Source organism: Opisthocomus hoazin, chromosome 2 (assembly GCF_030867145.1).
Source record: "Opisthocomus hoazin isolate bOpiHoa1 chromosome 2, bOpiHoa1.hap1, whole genome shotgun sequence".
Taxonomy (NCBI): Eukaryota; Metazoa; Chordata; class Aves; order Opisthocomiformes; family Opisthocomidae; genus Opisthocomus; species Opisthocomus hoazin.
Window position 1 is genome coordinate 75,229,082 of NC_134415.1, and position 25,152 is coordinate 75,254,233.

Consider the following 25,152-nt stretch of genomic DNA (forward strand, 5'->3'; position numbering starts at 1 on the left):
AGAGCTAGCGCAGCCCTTCCAAGCGCGTCAGTGTCTCAAAATGCGCTGACCTTCACTGGGGAAGGAGGTTTTTAGATGTGTGGTGTTTGATAAGGCTGCCTGTGTTCTACCTGGTGAGAGCAGGCTGATGCAGGCACGCTGGAGCCTGATGCATCAGTGTGTGAGAAGCCCGTCAGAGGATCAACCACTACCACTGGGAAGATGCAGGCAGTCCCCTTTCGTCCCCACACCAGGATTTAGTATCTCCACCACCATCAGGATAGAGAGACTGCACAGGTGGGAAGTTCCCTTGCCTGTCTGCTGCTAAGGTCACCAAATACTTCATCTTTCCCAGGCCAAGGCGGGGAAGCCCAAGGCTTCTCCTGTTGAAGCCATCACTCGGAGGCAAACCACGAGGCACCACGGCAGCGACCGGGAGCTGTGGGCCACCACAATGCTGCTGCGCTGCCTCCGCCCCAGCAGCACCAAGCCACTGCGCCACAGCGGGATGGAGATGTTTGGGGATTCATTTTAAGCCATCTTTCTGCAGCTTTGCAGGGTTTTTCTGAGGGGGGTGTGGGGATGAAGGCAAGGTGCAAACTGAGACCCAGCTTTTCCTTCTTCCTTAGGCTACACCATCAGATGGGCACCCTCTGCCTTCCCTCCGCCACACATCTCCAGCAGCGGGGCTGGGCGCAGGCATTTGTTCCTGGATGCTTCTTCTCGAGCGCTCCCGGGCAGCAAAGCCGGACTAAACGGGGCACTGACAGCAGCTTTTTTCAGCCTGTCACACTGGGACTGTGGACTGCGGCACCCGGCGCATCAGCAGGGCGTACGGAGCGGCTCTCTCTCACCCTGCGGGGTGTGCGTGGCGAGAGTGGGCGTGCGGCGATGACCAAGTCACAGAATCACAGAGTGGTAGGGGTTAGAAGGGACCTCTGGGGATCATCTAGTCCAACCCCCCTGCTGAAGCAGGGTCACCTACAGCAGGCTGCACAGGACCTTGTCCAGACGGGTCTTGAATATCTCCAGCGAAGGAGACTCCACAACCTCCCTGGGCAGCCTGTTCCAGGGCTCCATCACCCTCAGAGCGAAGAAGTTCTTCCTCATGTTCAGCTGGAACTTCCTATGGAACCGAGTTAAGCAACAGGCCTGTGTGACTGATTTACAAATACCAGTGTTCTTTATTTACAGGGACATGTAAACAACAGAAGGTAAACAACACCGCCCAGCCCGGTCTAACAAACAGGCTGCTGCTGTTTCACTTCAGGACCTGAGGTGTCTCAGACATTTCACAGAAACCGTATTGACAGCAAACATGGGAAGGCTGCGAGGTCGCCTCGGCTCGCTCCTCTCTGCCCGGGACTCGCGAGCATGGAGCAGCCGCCTGAGGGGCTGGGACCGCCGAGGCCACAAAACAAGGGTCTGCAAAGCACCCACCAAGAGCCTGCCTGAAGGTCGGGTATGGCTGGAGCCAGCAGCACTGGTGAGGGGGGTCACTGCGACCAGTCTGTGCTCCGACGGCGCTTCCCACCCCAGGACCTGCAAGCACTGTGTGAACAGACCACCCATCTTTGCTGCTTCCTTGGCGGGTTATCCCCAATTCACAGCCAAGGAAACGGAGGGCCTTCCGACAGCGACTTTCCCAGAGCACTGGTTTTACTGGTCTCGTTTCCCAACCTTGCGCTTTAAATATAGCACCGTTCATCCTTCCCAGCAGCATGTCGCTGCTCGACATTTTGGGACAAGCTTTCGAATTACAGAATCACAGAATCACAGAATGGTAGGGGTTGGAAGGGACCTCTGTGGGTCATCTAGTTCAACCCCCCTGCCCCCGGCGCTGCAGCGGGCGATTCCAGCCGCAGCCAGAAGGCGTTTCGCTTCAACGAGGCCTCTGCTGCAGGAGGAGGCAGCTACTGTGCAACACATTGCACCCATCCCCGCGCTTTGTCAAGTCTGCCCAAAACCAGGATTAAGGGTAACGTTAGCTGCAAAAGAAAAACTATTTGAAAACAACTGTCCTGATCTGCTGTCTTGCAAATTTAACTGCAACCAAGCAAGCCACGCACACGCCATGTTTTACTTGGTTGAAATATTTCAAATAGAAATATGTTACATTAAACTTGTAAGACAGAAAAATGCCTAGTGGAGCGATGAAAAGTTCAGAAAGTTTGCTGCTTTGTGCCAAGAAACACATTTCCTTATAGTTTAGCAGCAAAAGCATCAGCTAGGGCTTGAATGGGATTTAATTCTGAGCTGTAAATTCACATTTTGGTTCCACGCATGCTTCCTGGAAAAAACCCCAGACTGACAGGGGTTGGGTTTGTTGTTTGTGGGCTTGGTTTTTTTTTTCCTATTGCAGAGTGATCACCATGGCTTGAACCCAAAACTGGTTTCAGCCTTTCTACTTATTTCTAACACGAATAGCAAGTTAGACAGGCTCAGCTCATACACTAGACCAAATTCAAGCATGTAAGAATTGCTGCTAAAAAAAGCAGCCAGGAAGCTGGGTTTGAGCACAGTGTTTGAATGCTCAGCTGCCTTCTCTTGTGCACATTATTCTTCAAGTAGTTTTACTTTTTCTGCCCTCCCAGTAAGAACTACAGCGATGCCCTGTCTTCGGTTATCATAGGAGAGGAACCACCACAACCGCAAGAGTCACCATTTACAGCTGCCAGTACAACAGCAGGTAAAATACAGACGGAGGAGGAGGCCTGTTTTTCTTAAACAGGCATTCCTGCAATCCTTTCAATCACCCAGGTGAAAAGGAAACTTAAGAAATTCTCCTTAAATAAAAGCTATGTACAAATTGCACACATTGCAAATGGAGCACTGAGATCAGTTGCAGAAAATAAGATGTACAGTCTTCACCGATAACATCTCTCTTGCTATAAACAGTGATAAACAGCATATGCTTTCTTCAGATGTCAGAACCCAGCAAGACTGCAATATTATGTACACAGGGCTTGTTTGCCTTCTGCCTCCTGCGGCAGAGTCCCTCCAAACTCTGTTTTCGCTTCAGAAAGCTGTGCAGCGACGTTCCCGCGCACCGCGGCTCTCCCGCTCGGCAGATCACAAGAGAGCTGTCATTGCTGTCTGGCTGATGGGTTTCAGGCAGTCTCTGGGCGTTGAGTAACCCTCGCTGCCCAGGGCGCCGGGCTGAGGTTTCTGGTAGTCCGTGCCGTAGCTCACGGAGGTCAGAACACCATTGGCTTTGGGTTTGTCGTAGTTTGCGACACTCTGGGGTGTCTGATAGTCTCCGTTCCTGGTAGCGGTGTTACACGGACTCGGGAAGCTGCCGGCAGAAAGAGGGTGTTTCTGAGATGAAACGACAGGTACGTTGTAGCCGTTTTCAGAGGGGAAATTATTTTCTCTCGCTGTGTGCCGCTCTATGATGGGGGTGGCGTACTCGGGCTCCTGGCTGGTCAGGGGCAGAGCGTATTCGTGCCGCTTAGCTCTGTGCGGACAGTGATAGTGAGTTTCGAACTCTGAACTCCCCCTTCTTCCCTCGTCTTTGGTGTCCATGGGTCGAAAAGTAGATCCTTTCCGTGTTACCGTCCCAGTCCCGATCATGAGAGGCTGCTGATAATCTAAAAGCAAGCAGGAACTGCTCAATAGGGCATAGACGGGTTATTTTCTGTACATAATACTTATGCATAGATAGGCATTTCATGTTGAGAAATGACTCGGTTACTATATCAAATGCGTGGTTATCAGGGATGTGAGGAAACCTTTCTCCAGCGCTGGTCCCATAACCTCCTTCAGCTAGCAAGTGTTGCAGTATGCGGCAGAAGCTCTTCCATGCAGGAGCTCCAGTCTGCCAACCCTCTCCTACTCCCTCCCTTTCCCCACCTACCCACCCAAATAAATCAACGTCATTTCTGGAGTATACCCCAAAAGCCCTGAAAAAAGACAGAAGTCAACAAAATATTGGACAAAGGACATCGCATGAAGATCCACAAATGAGAAGTTCTCCAAAACAAGTGTTCCACTTTTGGAATAATTAAAATGCCTGGAGGATTCTTAACACACCCGACCAAGTGCCGGCTTTATTTAAAAGGCATCTCGCAGTCGCTGACTGACAAGCAGGCTGAAGTTAGGCGGAATGGCAGCCAAGAGAGTCAAGGGAAGTGTGAAATGCGCTGAGGCAGCTCCGCATGGCTGCGGGCGCGCGAGGGGGGACGAACATGGGAGGAGAAGCAGGCCCAGTGCTGCCAGGGGAACCGGGTGGTCGCCCCGGTCAAGGGGGACGGCAGGGACAGAGCTGGGCATGGGCAAATGGCCCGAGGTGGGGCAAGGAGCGAGGCCGAGGAAACGCAGCCTCCAGAAGCGCGTGCTTGCACCTTTAGCCAGAGAGGCTGCCAGGCTGCTGGGTAAGGAGGAGATCTGGACTGAAAGGGTTTTCAATAAATCCAGTAGAACTATTATGAGGAAAATTCAATGTTCTAACTTCCTCGCTTTGGTGCTGGTGACAATTCTGTTTCGGATACATACGGTGGCCTGAACAGCTCTAGCAAATGACACCGCTAAAGTATCATGCTTTGATGCAGGCGTGAAGAAGTTAGCTCAGTTTCTGTTCTGGCATCGTGGTTCATCTGACATGAGCGTCGAATTCAATCCCATATGTCCTGTGAATCTTTCTGGCAGTTCCTGGCTACGTCCCAGACTTCAGCATGTCGGGTGAAGGTGTTATGCTATTTCACTGAGTGAGTGGTGCACTCTCCCCGGCATCGCTGCCACCATCCCCAGCAATCTCCCTTGCTCGGGCTGAAGCGCCTCGACTCGCTCCTGGCTGCCTTTGAGAACTGGCAGGCAGCCGGGCATTCAAAGGGGGCAAATTTCACGCAGCACGATAACCTCTATGCACATTACACGCCTTCTGCCATTAAACTAATAAATGGCACAGTTCTGGGCTGCGTTCACATTTTTATCTCATGTTTTTTATTTTTAAGGAGAGTGTAGGTGAAACGCTAAGGCTGGGGAGCTGCTTGGCCAGATGGAACAGAGTTAGGACTTTCCACACGCGGCAGGAGGGGAGGATGGAGAGAGCAGAGGCTCCCCGCACACGGCCAGGGGAGCCAGATAACCATCATTTGTGAGAAACCTTTATCCACTCCCTTTTCTTCATGAAATAAAACTTCTTTATCTGTGTCTGCATATTTATACTGAAAGTTTCTGTAAAGGGTTGAAACCATCTTTGAAAGATATCCAGGGTAGCACCATATGGAATTACACTAACCATCCATTTGTTTCCTAAATGTATTTCTCTGCCAAACGTATTGGAGAAATTCTGAAGAATTTCTAAGATCTGGAGGCTGATCACTGATCCCATGAAACGGCTGGTCTCACTAACCTCTCCAGACACGACTAAACTAGGCAGGGATAAGATGTGCTAAGAGGATGAATTAAAAACCCACCCCTTTGGGATGCAAATAGTATTGATGCGGGGATTTGTTCTATCCAAACAGTGACCTGGAGCCAAGGCAGCAGAGGAGAGAAGCACTGTGGTTGGTTTTTCCCTTCTCTCTCATTTACTTGCTTCCAGTTCAGGGGGCCTCCTCTCCAAAATGGTTCAAGCACCAAGAAAGCTGCACAGGGATCTCGGCACAACTTCCACTTGGGCATGGAATCCCACCACAAACCAACGAAGCAATTTTTCTATTTGCTCAGCAACAAGGGGCATTATACTTTGTTCCATTTCCAGAGACATTCCTGTCCAAATAGAAACACTGAAATCAGTCAGCAGAGCCAAACTATCCTATCCAAGGCACATTCTTGCACGGCATCCATGCCTGACTGCTATCCATGGCTACCTTCAGCTGTAACTATTTTAGAGTCAGGAAATCTCTCCCGAAAACTCTAAGAAAAAACTTTCCAAAACAGTGTTTTTTTCCCACTGATATATTTAGCTGCTTCATTATAGGCCTGGGATGAACATAGATAAATCTGTTCCTGGGCCTCAGCCTGCGTGAGAGCTGGAGCTTGTCACATCGCTGGCCTGTCCCTCTCTGTTACCTGCTCTGCACGCAGAGCAAAATGAAGGCATTGCAGGGGGAGCAACTGTTACCTGCCATGTCACTGGTGACCAGATCTAGTTTTTGTGGTGTCTCCTTCTCGTTATTATAGCTGATGGTAAATTCAGTTGACTGATGTCTGGTGAAGGGCTGCTTGATCTGTTTCCAACAACCTATGACAAAGAAATAAAACCAGAAGGCTTATCAGCAAGTTAAATGCTTACAACCAGAAGACTTATCTGAAAGTTTAAGTTCTGGTGTACTCATTGCTGTCAATATATTAAATTAATTAAAAAGTATGACTAAAATGGGCTGTTGTAAAAAAATCCCCCTAAATTTGGAGGGTGAAAGGGAAAAAGTGAATCATCAGCTGGGATTTCCAAGTGAAAATGAAGCTTTGTACAGGATTTTCTTGGCAAGCAGGGCTCAAACTCTGTAGGTGCCTGCACTGACGCCTTAACAAAGCGTATCAGTAAAATGCCAGCTTTAAATCAGTTACGTGTTTTGCCTTTCCTTATGTGGCAAAAATAATGCTTAAAATTTCTTTTTGTCAGTAGATTAGTATGGCTTCTGTTTCCTTGATATCTGAGCACCTGCACTCATCAGTTAATTTGTTCTCACAACACCCTTGTGAGACAGAAAAAAATCCACAGTGTCAGGCACTTGCCTGGAGCCTGCGACAGGAGGTCTGCGGAGAGGTGGGCTCCCAGCTTTGCAAGTCCCAAGCCTGGTTCACAAGGGCTTAGGAGCTTGATTTATGAAGCACATATGCAACAAATGAACTGACTGCGTATACCTCCAATTTCTTGGGATTTGTCCTCATTAGCAAGCGAGAAAGGATTATGGTGTGACCTTGAAAAATCATACTAGCAAATATGATGTTAAGTACAAATTAATTTTCTAATGAGGGCGAGCTGCAGTGGGTAACAGCGTTCCTTTCACTGACGTCAGCACCTGCTGAGGGATGAAATTTCGGAGCTGAGCTATTGCAAGGCACTTGTCAAGAGACATGTGAATTGCTTAGTTGTTTCTTTTTTTACGGAAAGCTGAGATTCAGAAGGATATTCCTCTATAGAGTTGGCTGGGCAGGACACACAGATAAACCCCAGGTTCCAGGCTGGTGGGAGACCCCACTCTAGACAGCGTTACTGAGCAAGACAAAGAATGTAATTCACTGGGGGTTTGAAGGCAGCCCCAAAGGCAGACTCCTCAAGCCAATCCTCTATTCAGAGTTTACATACGAAATACAAGTCGGTATTGTTAGGCTTTATAAATACAGTCCCAACCAGGGAGGGCAGCGAGATGGAAATATTAAAGCCATAAAAAATTATTAGTCCTTGCTTTCTTGGAGAAAGGCATTCCCCTCTGCTGGGGAGAGAAGAAAAGGAAAGCAGCAATATTCTGCAAAACAGGTATTCTGGAGGAGGGAAGGAAAGGGAGGGCACCTGGGAGCACTCTTACATGCTAATTTATGCACTCTCTATAATAGATCTTTTGCTAATTGCCTTTCTGTCATAGAAACCAAATTATATTGTTTCTCAGGGCACTGTGCTAGGATGACACAAGTGGGACTATCGTTTGCCGTTTCCCTTGTATGAAGCAGAGAATTTGAACGAGGAAACATGCATACTGTTTGATAAGCATTTCATGCTCAGTTGCACAACCCCCTTCCCCTTGGTCCGATGGACAGGACAGGACAAAGCGCCTGCTTCTACACGAACCTGATTTTTGAGCACTGGATAATCCGTAAGACAGGCCTTTGGCTTCTCGCCTGCAAGGAGAGGAAAGCATTTATAAACATCTGCACTGACAGCACTTCAGCTTCATGCCTTAGCCCCAGCAGACAGAGAGGGCCTTTGTGTTCAGCGGCGGAGGACAACGCTTCACTTTTGGTTTCTGGAGGCCGTTGCTTACTAGGAAGTAAGGCACGCAAAGCAGGGTTTTGACATTTCTTTTTTCCCCACCTATACGCAAATTGTGAGTGTTGGTGTTCAAACTTCGTGTGCCTGGCACTCATCGATTTGATGTGTCCGTGTCTGTACGTGCCACTCCAGGTTACATTTTGAGTCGGCTCTTCTGAATTCTTTGGCTAGTTTATAGATTTACTGGGAATCCAGGGCACAGCTGGCTACCGCTAGTGATGAAGCAACATCACCAGAGCATTCCTGATACTTCCAAAGCCCATGACTGGGATGACAGAAGCATTTCCTGGCTCTACGTGCAAGTGCAGGTTCATATGAACAGACACTTAGCTGGAATCACAGTTAGCAGCGCTTCCTCCAGTCCTCTGACTGGTGAAATGAAGCGGCTTAGCTATAGCTACTTACCACTGTATGTGTGCAACTCCTTACAGCTGGGCTCTGCTTTCAGCCTGCTAGGTTAAGTGCTCTAACTTAAGGGACTAGGAAGCAGAAACACAACAGGAGGGAAATAAAAGAAAATGATCCAGATACTTAGCTCAAATCCTCCCTTCACTGAATTTTTACTGGGGTTTGGTATGGAAACCATTCCATCTTCGACTGCTTTACCCCTTAGCATTTGGGGGTATACGCAGGCTGCAAGAACAGCCAGTTACATTGGACTGAAAATCGGGGTGTGCAGTTCTGACCTGCTTTACCTTTGTTTTTCTCTGACTAGGGGAGATGTACAATAAGATGTACACTTTATAGAGACACAACACGAGTTCTACTTAAAAGGAAGACTGCTGAACAGGATTGATACCCAGGTCCCTCGTAAAGAGGCTCTGGAAAGAGGACACGCAGCTGGATGTGCAAGCCAGGTAGCCACAAATGCCTCCTATGACACAAGCCAGAATCTTACTTGCGTAGGGCTGCACAGATACAAATTCCAGAGAACAGGAACAGACACAGCACGACGAGGACGGGGACAATTATAGCCGTAAGCTTTAAGCCTGCAGGAATAAAAAAAAAAAAAAAAAAAAGGATAAAAGTTTAAAAGGCAAATGAAGCTGGCAGTTTTTACTACAGAGAGTACAGCAAAAGGCAGATAATCTTGCAGGAACTCTACTTGCAAGAGAGCACGAAAATGTAAAATTCTAAAACTGCAAGACCACTCCTCAGCCATACTTGGCTGCCATGTGCTTATGTGGAAGAGTGTTGAAACGAAGGAGTTACATATACTTTCTCAGGGCTGACACTTGACTTAACATCGATACGCATCCTTACAAAGAGCAGGTCTTTCTTATTACACACTAGGTAACTTTTAAAATGCCACTTACACACACTGTTTTCAGTTGCTTTTAAAACTGCCAAATGAGGCTGCAACTTTGCAGGTAGAGTACCCGGCTCATGCTGAACGGGTTGAAACATTTCAGTCAAAACAGTTCAAAGATTTCCAGGAGTGGAGACAGGGAAAATCCTGTTTAGCCCCTATTAAATTCTAACACAATGTGGTTTAGAGCATGGATTTGAAAATTCGCAGTGGGGTGGCTCTTGTGTCAGGAGCGCGCCATTCGCTCTTCCTACAGGCACTCACCAGGCTGGGAGAATAAGGCAGCACACATGTCCACAGGGCACTGCAATTTAGCAGATGAAATCTCAGTAGATTTCATTTCCAGTGAACATGGATACAATTTACTCATACTGCTGCACAGATGAACTGAGCTTGCTCTTGGCAAGAGCCATGCAGTTTCAGAAGAGCTTTTTTTCTTACAGGGATTGCTTCTTGCAACCATTTTTTTTACAGAGACATTCCTACAGCGATCAGCTGCCTAACGGGTAGCAGTGCTTGGTGTAGTGGGTCTGGCAGTTCCTGCCTGGCTATGGGGCCACCAAACAGTCAGTGTATGCAACAAATCTTCTTTGCTTTTTAAGATCTAAGAAGTTTGCTCCACAACATTAAAGGATGAAGACTGCAAATTAAGGGAGAATTATGCGAATTAGGGTTGTCTGAGCCCCCATGAAGACACGCACGATGGCAAAGTGTGTAATTACACAACCGTGCACTACCATGTGCTGCTTAGAGCTGGGGACCTGCTCTGGGAGGAGTCATGGTTGCGCAGAGAGGTTACAGCTTTGTGAGACCACTGCCTCATGTGTTACGAAAAATACAAAATATACAAAGAGGGTGAGCAAGAGCTCCTCCAAAAAACACCGATGAGTGCCCAGCGTAGTCCCTTGAGCCACCTACCAAGCATGGCAACTAAACCAGTATCACAGGGAAACCAAAGCCTGATGTTTCACACGTCAAGGGAAATTAAGGCTTTCAATCTTTTTCTGTGCCTTAAGACAAAAAGAACCTAGGCTCCTCCCTCTTCTCTCTGTCATTAACCTTTAATAAAGTCTGAAGGGAAAATAAAACCCTTGTTTTGTGAGAAAGTTTAAAGTTCACTCAGGCTGGGCGGAAGACACGATGCGTCCTACAGAAAATGCAGCGCTAGGCAGTGTTACCCAAGTTAGTTTCTTCCGACGGGATGGGCTCTGTAACAGTCCTGTCTTCTTTTCCAAGGGAGGTTTCCGTGCTCTGACTTGGTTTCTGCCACATTGAGTGCGTAAATGAGCTATTCGCTGCAAAGGAGAAGGGGGCGTCAGTGGCACTGAGGTAGCACAGGGGGCTTCGGAGGCACCGTGCCCGGGGAGTGCTGCTTACCCCATACCTTGCATTATTCGACAGCCCATCAGCTCCAGCTTCAGTGCTATTCTCTGGTTCCACGTCTGAGGGATAATTCGCACGTAACGGGCCACTATCGGAGGGATGAAGTTATTGCGCACTATGTCACCAGAGTTGGAGTTGCCTTGGAACACCTGCAACAAAATGTCAGCACATTGTTCGCTCCGTTTTAAAAGCCTCTTTCTTGAAAGCACTCCTGACATCCAACTTCAAACACTTTCATTATCCTAAAATTAAAATACGTTGATAATCTGGGATGCAGCCACAAGACTTTTGGAATTGAGACCTCTGGAAAGAAACAGTCTCTTTAGTTCTGACAGACGATCACATTCTGCTGTTGGCTCAGAGAAGAGAGATCATCACTCTGCTTCAACTCTGTGTAATTTCTAGTTAATGTATGCTGGTATAATGTTCCCATTTTTGATTTAATAGCGCTGCAGCACCCTGACTTGGGCAACAGGGGATAAAAATGTAAAAAGAGAAAACTGAAATGAAATATTTCTAGACATTTTAGTAAAATGGTCAGTTTTCTGTATCAAGATTGAAGAGTGAGTATTAACTTCATGGTTGTGTCTCCTTTTTCCTGAACTTGCACAGTATTTCCCAGAATCAATCCAGCCCATGTGCAGAACAGCAGTCCTTGAAAATTAGTTCTTGGAGATGCTTCGGCATGATCTAGGAGAACTTAAAAGCCTGATGAGCTAGGGAAGTGACCTCAGCGTATCTTAGATAAAATGCAAGGCCACATGGGGTTCTGATGGGACAGGTTTTGTTATGCACCTTAGCTGAAACTAAGATCATATATAACACTTTCATCAGATTATTTGTAAATAACGAGTCATTGTGGAAAACTGCAAACTAGCAGATTTTGAATAGCTAGTCTTCACCGTTCAGCCACAGCAGGCTGATTTTTCTTTTTGGGCCAACACCTTTGAAGATTAACATTCAAAAAACCTTAAACCAGTTAATGTTGCACAGTGAAATTCCTTTCCATACAAGCTAAGAAAAATCAGAGCTAGTACGAAATCTCTCTATAGCTCTACCAAGTTTTTAAAAACTGCTGTCACGACCGAGGACCAGGTAACGCTTCATCCTGAGGCAAGATGAGCTCCCTCAGAAATGATGAGTGAAGGTCCGACCTGGAACGCTGTGGTGGCAGGGAGGGGGGCTTTTGGGTTTGTATTTTTTTGTGTTTGAAATGAAACATGAGGTTTTCAGGGGGAAAATGTTATCAGGCAAACCTGTGCAGCACATCCTTTGTCTGCAGGCACTTGTTGCACTGCTTTTATCTGTTCATCATTAAAGTTGCTCAGAGTCTGTGAACGCTGTTGTGTGGACAGGTATTTTGGTGTAAGAGCATTTATTTTACGTCCAGTTACTTCAGTTGCTAAGGGACACAGGCTGTACCCACTCGTGTCAGCAGAGCCCCGCCAGCGAGGGGTGGGGAGTGGGGCAGACCCTGGTGACCGCAGCACAGCCTGAGCCGGAGCTCGGTCCGCAGGAGCAGCTCCACTGGCAGCCCCGTGCTCACCCCAGTCGGTTGTTTCGCTTCTCGGGGGGGCTGGGCTCAGCTTTGCCGGTGCCGTGCCAGCCGACACTTCCGCGCTGGTACGGCGTTCCAAGCACGGGCAAGCACTGAGCTGAGCTGAAGATTTGCCCAAACAGCCTGTTGTACAGCTTTAATTATACCGTTTTTCTAAAAGAAGGACACAGACATACACATGTCTCCCTGTGTGTGTCTCACAACTTCAGTGAGCCCTGGATAACTTCCTTGTTTCGACAAGCTCGCTGTCTACTCCGTGGCTGTAAATTACGCTGGTGAAGACAACCCAAGTCCAGACTAGTCTGAAACTCCTAATCTCTCCTGACAGTGAAAGCCTGCCCTTCAATGTCAAGGCAGCGTACGCATTACTGTTCTGTGCTTTCCTACCCCTCCTGCTTTCCCTTACCTTTTCTTCGTTGCTCAGAATCCCTTTGTAAGTTCTCCATTTTGAGTTGTTATTTTTGTAGTTCATTGTAAATGTCTTTACGTAAAAGTTGAAATTCAGCATAGTGGATCCGGAACCAGTGGTCTTAATCCCTTTTAACAGAATGCAAAATACATTTTCATTTGTTAGATGTCTTTTTTAAAGGAACATTTTCAAATACAAACACAGAAGCTAAAATGATTCTGAGAACTTTGCCATCAAAGTCTTATCTAATTTTCCAAACTATGTTGGAATTCAGGGGTGGTTACTGAGTTTAAAAGTCGGGTGAAGAATGCAAATCAGTTTAAGATTGTGAATTTAGAGTAATGCAATTTTTAACAGAGTTCAAATTAATGACTTCATAAATAGTAATTGCTTGTTGATGTTATGGTCCATATTGGCAGTCTTTAGCAGCAACTGTAGTTTACGTTTCTACAACTAAACCAGGAGCTGGAAACAGAAATGTCTTTCATCAGGGCTATTATTTCAAAGGCTATGATTTTAATGTTTCTTATTGATACCAGAACTGCATCATTAATAGGTCCTAAGCAATCATTTATCATCCATCCAGGCTCCACAGGTCCCTGTGTAAGTATTTTGTTTTGAGCCTACAGCATGTTTACAGATCAGGCATGCATAACAGTGGAGTCCAATCCTATATCCCTATAGGAGGACCATGATTTCTTAAATATGAAAATAATACTCCTCAATGCAGAACATTTCGTTACATTTAATGAAAGAAACATTGCATCAGCGTGTTATTAGCTTTTCAGCTGCACTTAGTTTCTTCTCTATCTGAAACCTCAGCTTCTACTAACCAGACAGGGACATACCTGTTATTCTCTTCTTCTCTCCCAAGTCTATCTCCAACCATTCACGATTGCTGCTGTGATTCGAGGCCCAAGCCAATCCTGGGACTTGAAGCCAAGCCTCCTTGGGAGACCACTGGGATAGTTGCCCAAATTCGTTGGTCTCCTCCCAGTAGGAAGATGCAGTAACCTGGCTCTTGGAGAGGAATCCCTCTTCCAGACTGAGAGATTTATTGCAGCCTAGGAAGCCCCACAGACAGACAGAAGGAGTTATTTTGCGTTTTCATAGTGTATTTTTATACTAGGCTAGCAACATACGAAGACCACCCACAACAGCAAAGTCAGATGTTGCTTAATCTAGTGCTAGCCTGACGCTATCCATTAGCTGTGGTGTCTGCCAGTCAATCTGCAGTGGACGATCCAGTGCCAGAGTGCTGCGGTCCCCCTCCTTTACCAATATAGCTCCTACATACATGACACCTGCTGACTACATCTGCTATTTTTAACTTACCATTTTGGTTTTTAATCTCTGCAATTTAGTCTCATTCATGTGAAGACTTCTTATATTTTTAAATTTTCCTTCTGAAACATAATATTTACATTTTGAGATTGGCATTAACTAACTTTGCTGTACAAAACGTTTCTCAGATGAAGGCACTGTACTGAAAGGAACACTTTACTGTAAATATTTCATGATTCTCACCTGCAATTAGGGCTAGGAAAGTTACTCATCAGAGAAGCTCCTTGATACTGCTGCCAAGAGGTGATATCATGCAGATAATAGCTGCAGGTAAGTATTACGAACTCCACCAAAGAACCCGCAAAATTTCTGCACATTGAAGTTCTTAAGAGAAAACAGGCCAGTGGAATAAGGTTTCAATGAATTTAAAAATAATTCCCTGGCAGTTTCAAAGGCCTATACATGCTCTACAGTTTTCAGTGGAATAGTAAATGATTTTATCTTAGATGACTGAAATATAATTCAAATGAACGAGCGCGAACTTTTCCCCCCTCTTTGCTATGTTTTACGCAAATGAACAGCTTGACAGATTAAAGACGCTTCTGCATCTTGGAAAGTCATAAACAAAAACTCGTTCTGTATCAGTGCAATGTAAATATATTTTCATTCCTCCTATGTTTTTGTTCTCTTTGTGTATAATGAAGATGGAATTTATAAATGTCTGAAGAAAACTGCTTTCATTTTCTACCACCTATAGTACATAAAAATGGGATTATCTGATTGCCATTTTTCATATGCTGGCACCAGAAATGTAACAGCAGAATGTTATTTCTGTTTCTCATCTACGTGTATATGACCTATTCCTACTCAGTGTTTTTTTCTAACCCACTTCACATCCCTTCAATTTTTTTATTCACTTGTCAATTTTAAAAAATTGCTGTCCTAAAATATCCTTCCTAGACACAGCCTGACGTTCTGATTACTTTTCAAAACTTTTACAGAAAACACTTAAATAAAAAGGTAACATTTGAATAGCTAAAAATAAAGCCATTACTCTTACCATTTGAAGTAAATATAAACCGCTTATCCGACAGCGAACCACTGTAAGAAAAGAAAAAGGTAATTCAGCCTTTCAGGAAGGGGTCACGGGAACAGCGAGGTACAGTTTCAGAATCCCTGTTTATCTAGGAAAACATCTCTGGCCAGATCGCCGCTCACTCTGCTGGCTGGGTACTGACCCCGGTATGAGCACTCTTTGTCACCTCTCACTGTGACTAAATTCACATTGTTTTTTTAATTGTTTCGAGCATTTGTTCTGCTTTGAAGTGACTCCCCGTCCCCACCAGCCTGTTACTCTTGCTGCATGCTTCTGCGTTTCTCCTCTGCCGCCTTCCCCGTCGGCTCACCAGACCAGCGCCACGAGAGCATTCAAAAGAGCCCAGCACGGGAAAGCTCCCAGCGCCGGCAGCTACCGGTGCTGCACGGCTCCAGCACCGGGCCCCGGGCTCTCCTCACCCACAAATCAGAGCAACTTCACTGAAACCAATGACTTTCTGTTAGTCTAAGCCCACATCTAGTTCCAAGAAAATCCAGCCTTCAGCACCGTGAAACAGTTACGCTTGATGACTAAAGCGTGGCAGCTCTGACCGCTCCTACTTTGGCTGCAGGCGTATCACAGCCAGACTGAATGAAAACTACTCCTTGTTGTAAGCCGGGTGGGAACCAGTTCTGTTGTAACCACAGCCAACGGCTCCCATCAGGAATGGTTCTTTTTGCTCCATTAACAGGACCACATCTACGGCTCCCCTTTTCTTTGCCCTTTCTGACATGGACCGCTTTGCTTCAGGAGAAAAGCCACTTCTTGGGCCACTCCACACAACCCCGCACAAAGATCAAATCGCCACTGTAAGGGAGAGCTGTGCCTCCCACAGAGCCACTTTCTGATTCTTAACGAGATGCCCCTGAGGTTTCATTCCAGAAGTGATGACTCTGACTGGCTGCCTAATAAAAAGAAAAGCCGGGGTTTTAACGTGAAATTAGTTTGGATTTCTTGAAAATCTGACCCCTCAACGTCGCTCCGATTCGCTGCACGCATCACTTGCCCCTTTTGAAAAGCCTTGGCCAGCGTGACTGAGCAGTAAAACAACTTCTGCACTTAAACATCGCGACAGCTCCCTTTCAGGCTGCCCTTTGTTGTTGGCCAGGAAAATCTCCCCCGAGGTACTGTCTGCGGGCTCACAGCGGTGTGCACGGCTGCGTGTTTTGAGAGCACTGCAAACGGGGAATAGGAAAAGTCCTCCCATGTCAAGGTCAATAAAAACACCACTTCTTTTTGTCACTGAGGGAAGACTAATGACTACAGGCAAACGAAGCCCTTCAGAGATGACAGAGAGCACTGTGAGGGAACTGATTTATTTGGGCATGTAGGCGGTAGCGTAGCTAGAAGGAAAAAGCCAAGCTCTCCCTCCCACATCTTCCCCCCGGCAATCCTCAGGGGCGATCAGATGTGCTCTGCTTGCTTCAAACCCGTTCAACATTACAGCCAAAACAATTTTTGACTTCTTAGTGAATACAAAGCAATCTACTTCAAGAAGAAAATAAAACCCCATGGTGATCAGTAAAACCTACCCAAAACAGAAATCACAGCGCTCCTCAAATACTTATTTATGAGATAATGCTTTGTAATACAAAAGTCACCCAGATCCCTTTTGAATACAGGGCTGCAAGTTTAGCAAAGCAAGGGAGGAGGTTAGCATTTCTAAGGTCTATAAAGCTATGAAATCAAGATGAAATACTTCTGCTATAATTCTGCAAGTCACTGAAGAGGACAAACTAATTCAGTAAGTGGTAATTCATCAGCTTCTTAATGTGACAGGTGGCATTTGTCACACAAATTTCACTTTGTCCTTTAAGAGATGGTATCGCCCCATGCTCCTCATTTTCCTGACAACCTTCAGGATCCTGCCTTGCCAACAGTACTGGTGGCAGGACTGCTCGGGAGACCTGTGCTGCTAGCTCTGTGCAAAAAAGATGCTGCTTCCCAAAATACATTTCTGTTAGCCTGAAATACTTTTTTTCTTTCCCCAGAGCTGGTCTCAAGCAAGCATTTTATCAGCAGTGCAGGTTATCACCATATCACATCTCTCACGATTCACAAGCATGTGGTCTCTCTTCAAAGACAAATGATTTCATGTGCACAGATGTACAGTCACAGGCCAGGCCACATTGCCAAGTCACCCCCCCACATATTTGTACTGGGCTATCAGAGCCGCCCAGTAGAGCCAGCCACTTGATCTTCATTACAGCATTTGCGGCCGCAGGTCCACGCATGGCTCATGAGGACTGAAAACCCCACAGACGCTGGAGCGTAACAACTGGACTGAAAAATGGAGGCAGGGAGGCCAAGGTCAGCTCCTGAGGGCTGGCGAGCGAGCGAGCCGTAACTCCACCGTCACATTACAACGCAGATATTTAACAGCTCGATGCACTTCAGCAGCAGCTTTTGATGAGGTCAATTTCGGCTCAAGTCACTAAATAATTTAAATCTTTAATACCTAAATCCACTATAAATGAGGTTTTAAAAACTTGAGTAAGCTTTTATTTAAGGGCGTCTAAAAAGCTCTTATAGCACTGCTGTCTAAGCACCAATTTTTTCTCACTGGCACTGGCTGCTCCGCAGGAATTTCTTGCAGTATGTAGGTATCCCGAGGACAGGGAAGCCATGCAGCTTTGGAAACATCTCTCACAAAAGCCTTTTTAAAGCATGAAATGCATTGGTTCAGTTCTTTAGTAAACAGGCCTACTGTTTCTAGGAACACTTTTTCATGTTTTGAAATAAAAGGATTTCCCTGCATCCTCCAATTTCCCTCTCCTGGGACAACGGGCTCACAGCAGCAGTTCATCTGCTCCAGGGATTGTCCCAGCTGCCAGGAGCAGCAGAACATCCCGGGGAGCGCTGTGCTCACACTCTGATTTTCTCAAACTCCGTGCCATCTAGCTTGCGGGCGTCTGACACAGTATGAGCACATTTACCTTTGGCTCCCCTGTATAATCTTTTCAATTTTCTAATTTCACTCTGAGGGTGACAGAGCACTGGAACAGGTTGCCCAGGGAGGTTGTGGAGTCTCCTTCTCTGGAGATATTCAAGACCCGCCTGGACAAGGTCCTGTGCATCCTGCTGTAGGTGACCCTGCTTCGGCAGGGGGGTTGGACTAGATGACCAACAGAGGTCCCTTCCAACCCCGAACATTCTGTGATTCTGTGGAAAGCGACAGTTTTCTCCTTGGGGCAATTCAGTCCCTTCGAGACACGCATCATGCTCGAGGAGTGCCTCCGTCTGCCCTGCTATGCAGGAGAGCTAGGGAGGGTGCACCCCTCCGTAGGGTGCTGTCACAGGGGCCTCCCATTAAAGGGGCTCAACCCGAGCCCCGGAGGCTGGCTTCAGCCCGGACGCCCACGTTTCAGCTCTCCACCAAGTAAATGGGAGCGTTCCCGCTTGATGTAACAGAGGCAAGTTTGTATCTCTGCGGGTACTGCTATTGCTCACGTGAAATGTATAGGATATTTTGTGAAGAGCAACGTTAAAAGGAAGCTTGGCAGGTAAGGTGATGGGTCAATTACGGAAACAGTGTTTTCCCCCATCATGTGTACATTTGCTGTCTTCTACCCTTCATTCACTGCCTGCTAGCTCTTGCACTGTGAAAAAAAAATACAACGGGGAATCCCAGCTGCCTTTCATTACCACATTTCATGCGCTACTGTCTGAGCTACTCCTCCTGGGATTCTCAAGGATCACAAACATACAAATGTATGTAAACGGTTCTGTAACACCTTTAGTTAAGGCACAAAATATTTAATTTAGGGATTCGCTAAGCTGGCATGTGTGATGGAAAGAGTTTGTATTATTTGTTTTATGAAAGAGGTTGGTGGCTGAGCTGAGCTCTCAGTCGTGTTTTGCATGAGACAAGTTTATATTCATTTTCTTAGGCAATTAACTTTCAAGCAACACGTGTATGAAAAATTGAAAATATTTCGGCTTTACAGGCCTTCCACTAGTGGTCTACATGCTACTGAGCTTTTTATACTCCAGTGCCATTACATATAAAGCATTTCAATCTATGGTGAAGTTTAGGCACAACAGACCAAATTAATGCTTTTTTTTCCCTCCTTAATGAATGAAAGCACGACCACAAAATTGTCAGGAGGGTGTGGAGCAATCATGGGGAAAACAGGAAAAAAGTATAAAAAATACATACTCCCTTAGCTCTCGTAGGCTATGGGACTGAAGAGATTTCCCCTCCTATAAAAAAAAAGCCTCATGTAAAATCCAGATAACATTTGAAAATTAAAAAATATAAACCAACAGGAATGATAGAAGCAGTTGCTGGAAGGGCTTACTGTGCTGGAGAGAGATTAGAGGATTTATTTCTACTTCAACAACAGTACAATTAAAAGTCAGAAGATAAGTGGTAAATATAACACCCTTGCTATAAATACTCTAAAAGAGAAAAACTCTGAACATGTCAAAAGCACAATGTTAAGAAGTTGTTCGTTAAACCCCCTATGGCTCAACGGCACTTCTTATTTATTCACTCTTCCTAGCTTTTTTTAAACTTTAACATGAATTTAGCATGATTTATTAGCACGTCAATTAAAGGCGTTTGTTGTAGAATGTCGTGCTTTCATGTTATCTCCTAACAAAGTAATTTACACACACATTTTGGAAGAAAAAGAAGAAAAAAAATAAGAAAACACCGCCCTACATGGTACAGAGCCACTGAAAGCCTGGAACATCTTCCTACATGCCACCCTAACACCATTCTAATAAACCCACAGAAGCATAGAGCCACACCTAACATCTTCACCTCCCCAGATGAGCGTCCCGGCCGACCTGGGCAGCGCCAAGCCCCAGCCCCGCCAGCCGTACTCACTCGTGCGAGGGGACACCGTTGGCGACGCCGCCTGCGTAGCGGCTGATGCCCTTCTGCTGGGTGACGCTGATCTGACCGCCCAGCTCGTCCGCGATGACGCCTGCGTGTATCGCCGACTTGCACAGCAGCGAGGTCTGAAAGGCAGAAGCCGAAGCTCAGAGCATCGATCTGACAAACTGCTGATGCTTTCGCTTCCAAGTCACTGGCATACAGGTGTTACAGCTCGTAAAATCCGGCAAAGGCTCAAGAGGAATAAGAGCCGGGGAGGGAGAAAGAACAGTCATCTTTGAAAAAAAATATGTTTTCAAGTGTCACCACCTTTTTCCTTTCCAAATGGGAAAGCAAATAATCTGCTTCTGAGAAGGTGCTGTAAGATTTTAGCCGAATAAGTATTGCGTCACTCCTCAGGGGAAAACAAAGTCAAAGTCTTCTTTGCAAAGAGAAACCGATAATTACTTGATGGACCTGCCTGAAGGCAGACCTGTCTATTGCTGTGTCTTCGGATTTGAGTGACAGCATACATCAGGGATTTGGCTATGTGTTGACTACCTGCCGCTGGGTTTTAAGTCTAGCCCATTCACCAGTATCTCAGGTGGGGTAACGCTGAAAAATACAGACAGGACAACTTGTTTGCCAACCAGGCGGCAATAACGTGGCACTGGGCTAGGACAGAGCCGAGAAGCGCCAGCAGAAAGGTGGAAAGGAGACATTCCCAGGGGCTGCTGGCAGAGACTGGTCTCGTTCGCAGGGGCCCAGCTTGGGTTACACTGCTCGGCAAGCTGGGGTGCGGGGCTGTCCCATCCAGGGAGTGCTGGGAGGGGACACAAAGGCAGCAGGGCTCCAGGGGAGGCCCACAGATCCTTCCCACCAGAAAAGCTGAATCCCCCCTTAAGGGTGGAGGGAAAATGTCTTTCAAAAATTCCTCAGCGCAGATAAGATCTGCGTGAGTCATGCCATGTGCTCCTTTGCTTTCCTAATCCCCTGAACCAACCAACGAAGGGCAGGAATAACTCCAGCTAATGAGAATCTAATGCGGCATGCAGTTGTTTCTTCAGCTCTGCCACTTCCCAGGCTGGAGCCCTGTGCTCGAATAACTGGATGGACAGGTTAAACGTGAACGCTGACTTTTTGTAAACTCAGCAACTGCTATATTTGTCATAGGGTGGGATTTTACTTCAGTGGTATGATTAAACTTACTCCACCGTGAGAGACGTAAAGCTTTCACAGGCATGACAGGAGGAGACACCAGGGTGAGGGGCGCAGAAAGGGCAGAGCACTGTGTGATATGAACTGTGGATAAACGCAACCACTCAGGCAACTACTTCACTTTAAAGAATGAGCAGTTAAAACAACCCAAGGGGTTGGTAGTTATCAGTGGGATGTGATTAGGCAGTGTATAATATTTTTTTCGCCTCAGAGCAGATTTCTGGGATACTGCAGTGATGATCTTCAAGAAAACCCACATGTTACCGAAATGTATTTTTTTTTTCCTACAAGAGAGAACTTTAGAAAAGAAATGCACATGGACTCCAAACAAGTAAAAGCTGAAGCTTTGGGAATATTCAGCACATCGATGAGCACTGCCTCAAGAGAGACCAGTCTTATGCAGGGTTTTTCTAGAAAGCCAGAAACCACAAGTCAGTAGGTGTATTTGACAGTCAGTGGACTTTGTTCGCACACAATTGATGGGTCTGTTTGAAAAGTGTCTCCATGTGCTTATATACTGATAACACACTCATATACTGATAACAAAACGTATATCTAACACAGCTGGGAAGAATTACTGACAAAAGTCAAGCAGCAAAAGTTGAAACCAAGTTGTGCTATGCTTCTGTTTTTATAAATTTCGCCTCATTATCCTGTGTACTTACATCTCTGTATCCTTCTCCGACATTCCCAGAAATGTCACCTGCTACGTCTCTGCAGCCAGCAGGACAATATCTGCTGTAGTGAGAGAAGGGAGGCTTGTTTAAAACACGAACTGTAGTGATGATATAAAGAAACAAACTCATACAAAAGAAATGCTCTCACCCAATAAACATCTTAACAGTAAGTTCTGGCTGATGGTCTGTTAGTGAGTCTAGCAGGTAAAGAAACAGGCCCTTGGGTTCATGAATGGACTGCATGCAGCAGCACACAAAGAACCAGAAAAGCAGTTTTGCAAGGGCATTTCTGTTTAGTTCTCTTGTTCTAGAAATGCTACCATGCAAGATTTCAGCACAGCCCAGATAAGAAGCCTACATGCACATCCAGACAGCAGCCAGAAGAGCACAATTTATTACGATTTCAAATCCTATCACAAGGTTCAAGGAACCAAGAAATTATAGCTTGTCCTCAAATAATCCCGTATCAGCTAGGGCGTCATCCATTCTCAGGAGAAGCACTGGAATTTGAGGCTACTTTGAATTTCAAAATGGAAACTCTTTTTACATGTACCATGTATATGTATGCCCAAATGAGAATTGCTCTGTAACTGCTCCCTCATTGTTCTGGGCTGTAGACTTCCATTCTGCACTACTGCTTCTCACAACTGTGTCTTGGACTATTACAGCATCAGAGCTCAAAAAAAACCTCACTTCTCCAGAAAATCAAGACTGTACCTGCTGTATATGACATTTTCTAACAATTGGACCAGACGACAGCTACAACAAAGCAAGCCACAGTGCAGAGAGCTGCAAACCCTCTTTACCTGAATTCAGCCTTTGTGTAGTGGTTAGCTCTTTCCAAACAAGTGATTAGATCTGTGAAAAGTTTAGAAATGTCAATCCCCATTGCAGGACACAGAAATACAGACAAATATTTGGCTACACACGAAATTACATTTAAAGATCTCTCTGTATAATGAACAATTTTATTAGATAGAAAGCAACAGTTATAGCTTTCCCTCATTCTTTTCATCTCCTTCTTCTACTCTTCTGTTTTACACCTTCAACAAAGTTGCACAGACCCCCAGAATATTAAATGTAGGAATCAAATCTTAATCTCTCCTATCACTTCATCTTATCACTGCGTGGTAGATGCTGGAGCCCAGAATACAGTGGAGCTTCACAGAAAGGTGCTCGCTTTGCCTTTCTCTGGGCCTGTATTGCAAATTGCCTAGGTAAGATTTCAGCAGCTATTGTATCTACCTAACATTACAACTGCTTCTTGAATACATGCTATTAAAAATACCACGGTTCACACTAATCTGGAAATACTTAGGACCAAACATTTGGGCTAAAGCCTATGTGTGTAGAGAAGACAATGAAACAGGGGGGACTATGCTACTAATCCTTTAGTACTTTTGGATTTCACTTTACCTGGATGATCACTGCTGGCATAGGACAACAGAAAGCCTCGTCCTGACACGTGGGATCCACTCTCAAAGTGAATAGTTGCTTCATTGCTATCCAGAATTATTTCTTTGGGGACGGGCATCACATTACCACAGTATGGCCCTACAGACAGAACAAAGACGATTTCAGAAGTTTAGATGACTTAATTAGGCTAGAATATTCTCATGATTAGCAAAGAGTTTCATAACACGCTCATTCTTCTTCAGTACCAATCCAAATGCTGACAAAAGGGTTTTGGCTTCAGTCCTTTACGGGTATGAGCTCCAGAGTTACCCTGACAAGGAGTGGCCACGATCCAACTGTCTCTCCATGGTAGCAATTCCAGCATCCATGTCTCTCATCACATAAGCCTTAAGAGAATGATTAATGCCCTTCAGCCTTCGAAGTGCAGCATGCTTACAACTAGGAGTAACTCATTAGAGAAAAGAGCAGAACATTCAAAGGCAAAGGGATCCAAGGGATCTACCCAGTGTCCCCTAGATAAACTCTCCAGGCGTGTACAGCTCGTGCTGCTCTAGCACGGCAGCCGTTCAGGAAAGACGAAGATCACAAACAGGGTACCTGGTTTTCAAAGACCTGTGTGCCACAAGCCAAACTGCTACAAGGCAATACCACCTTACTCAGAAAATTTCTTCATTTATTTTTATTTTAAAAACATTCATCAGACCATTGAAGTATACAGTTCAAGTCCCTAGAGCTCTGAACAAAGAGAGGGAGAGAACGGAGATGAAGTGAGTGAGACAGGGAGACAAGAGCCTTGTGCTTACGTTGAATTAGACAAGGGTTTTATAGCCACAAACCGCAGTATCTTGGAACAGCCTTTGGGACACTCCTTTCTTGTGACGGCAGGCGTGCCTGGGACTCTCAATAATTACATTTGCTTCTTCAGAAGTCGGATCCTCAGGGGAGCTTTCTTTTGAGATTGCCATAGTCTCTCTTGCCTCTGTCACCAGACCTGGGTGCAAACACTTGTCCCTGGCTGCCCTCAGAAACAGATGACACAGAAAATCCAAAGTAGCTTGGGTACACTTTTTTGCTTACAATATAAAGGGCTAAGAAGAGGTTTTTGTAAAACAGCAGGGGTTTTTCCCCCCAAGCGAAAAACCAAACAAGACCCTTTCCAAGCCCTCAGCCCATCTGTTGATGAACGACAGATTTTGGATCCTAAAGCAAGTCCCTGGAAGGAAAAAGGATCGTTTTGATTTTTCCTAGACAACCTCAGTTTATCAATGGTGGTTACTTCAGGGCAACTTAGAACTGACTTCTGAGATACAAGAAAATGCAAGCACAGCACAAATGTGATGTGTGGTACCCTTCCTAAGAGCCTCTTCATTTTTGGGGGGAGTCTTTCCCTAATACTTCACCAGCCTTATAACAACTGTAAGATCAGCCTATAGAGCAGCCCAGTCAGAGCCAACAACAGCCAGCTGTCAGGAGAATGGGACAAACCACAGCAGGAACTCTGTCTTTGGGCTTATAAGAACCATACAGTGAAGCCAGGCAGGCAGAGAAACAAGTGACGGGTGTGACATTTCCCTGGAGTACTCGTGTGTTTAAAATGACTCACGACTTAGAAAAAACAATGTCTATAAAAAGGGTTAAACAAATTGCTTAGGAAATGAACTTATCAAAAAGACAGCATCTGACACTGTGTCATACCAGACAACTGCACGAGTGATTTATTTGAGAAGGTCTTTTGTGTCAGATTGCAGTGGGAGAAGTAAAGTGCTAACTTAGATTTTTCTTTTTTCTCCTTTTTTTCAAAGGGAGAGAAAGGGGAATAACACAGGGAGGCATTGCATTTCTTCAAAATAAAACACCTGAGAAAGCTTTAGTCCTCTTCTCTCAAGGACTGTCTCTACATACTTTCTCACAAGTGCTCTTTGGCTTTCCCCCTCGCAGCAATTGGCAGTGACCTATCTACTCTGTAGGTGTAATTTAGATGGCTGATTCGCTCAACCACACACCGGCTGGATCAGAGCAGGTCTACATACATTCCGGGTAATTATACAAACAAATCACAAGTGTC

General features: G+C 45.7%; 1 protein-coding gene across 3 annotated transcripts in view; it reads right to left on the bottom strand.

Annotated features, from left to right (window-relative positions):
• Positions 1-1,140: 1,140 nt before the first annotated feature.
• DCBLD1 (discoidin, CUB and LCCL domain containing 1) overlaps positions 1,141-25,152 on the bottom strand; it is a 48,521-nt gene continuing 24,509 nt past the window's right edge. Inside the window, exons 3-15 of one of the 3 annotated variants that reach the window (XM_075414166.1) lie at positions 23,088-23,225; positions 22,478-22,529; positions 21,660-21,729; positions 19,789-19,922; positions 14,919-14,959; positions 13,423-13,638; positions 12,572-12,702; positions 10,609-10,756; positions 10,403-10,519; positions 8,814-8,904; positions 7,715-7,764; positions 6,047-6,166; positions 1,141-3,569 (exon numbers count right to left, since the gene is read on the bottom strand). In XM_075414166.1, coding sequence (XP_075270281.1) covers positions 3,052-3,569; positions 6,047-6,166; positions 7,715-7,764; positions 8,814-8,904; positions 10,403-10,519; positions 10,609-10,756; positions 12,572-12,702; positions 13,423-13,638; positions 14,919-14,959; positions 19,789-19,922; positions 21,660-21,729; positions 22,478-22,529; positions 23,088-23,225 — 1,826 coding nt within the window. In that variant the 3' untranslated portion in view covers positions 1,141-3,051. Of the gene's footprint in view, positions 3,570-6,046; positions 6,167-7,714; positions 7,765-8,813; positions 8,905-10,402; positions 10,520-10,608; positions 10,757-12,571; positions 12,703-13,422; positions 13,639-14,918; positions 14,960-19,788; positions 19,923-21,659; positions 21,733-22,477; positions 22,530-23,087; positions 23,226-25,152 lie in introns of all 3 variants that reach the window. The other 2 variants (XM_075414165.1, XM_075414167.1) reach the window with 2 other exon arrangements.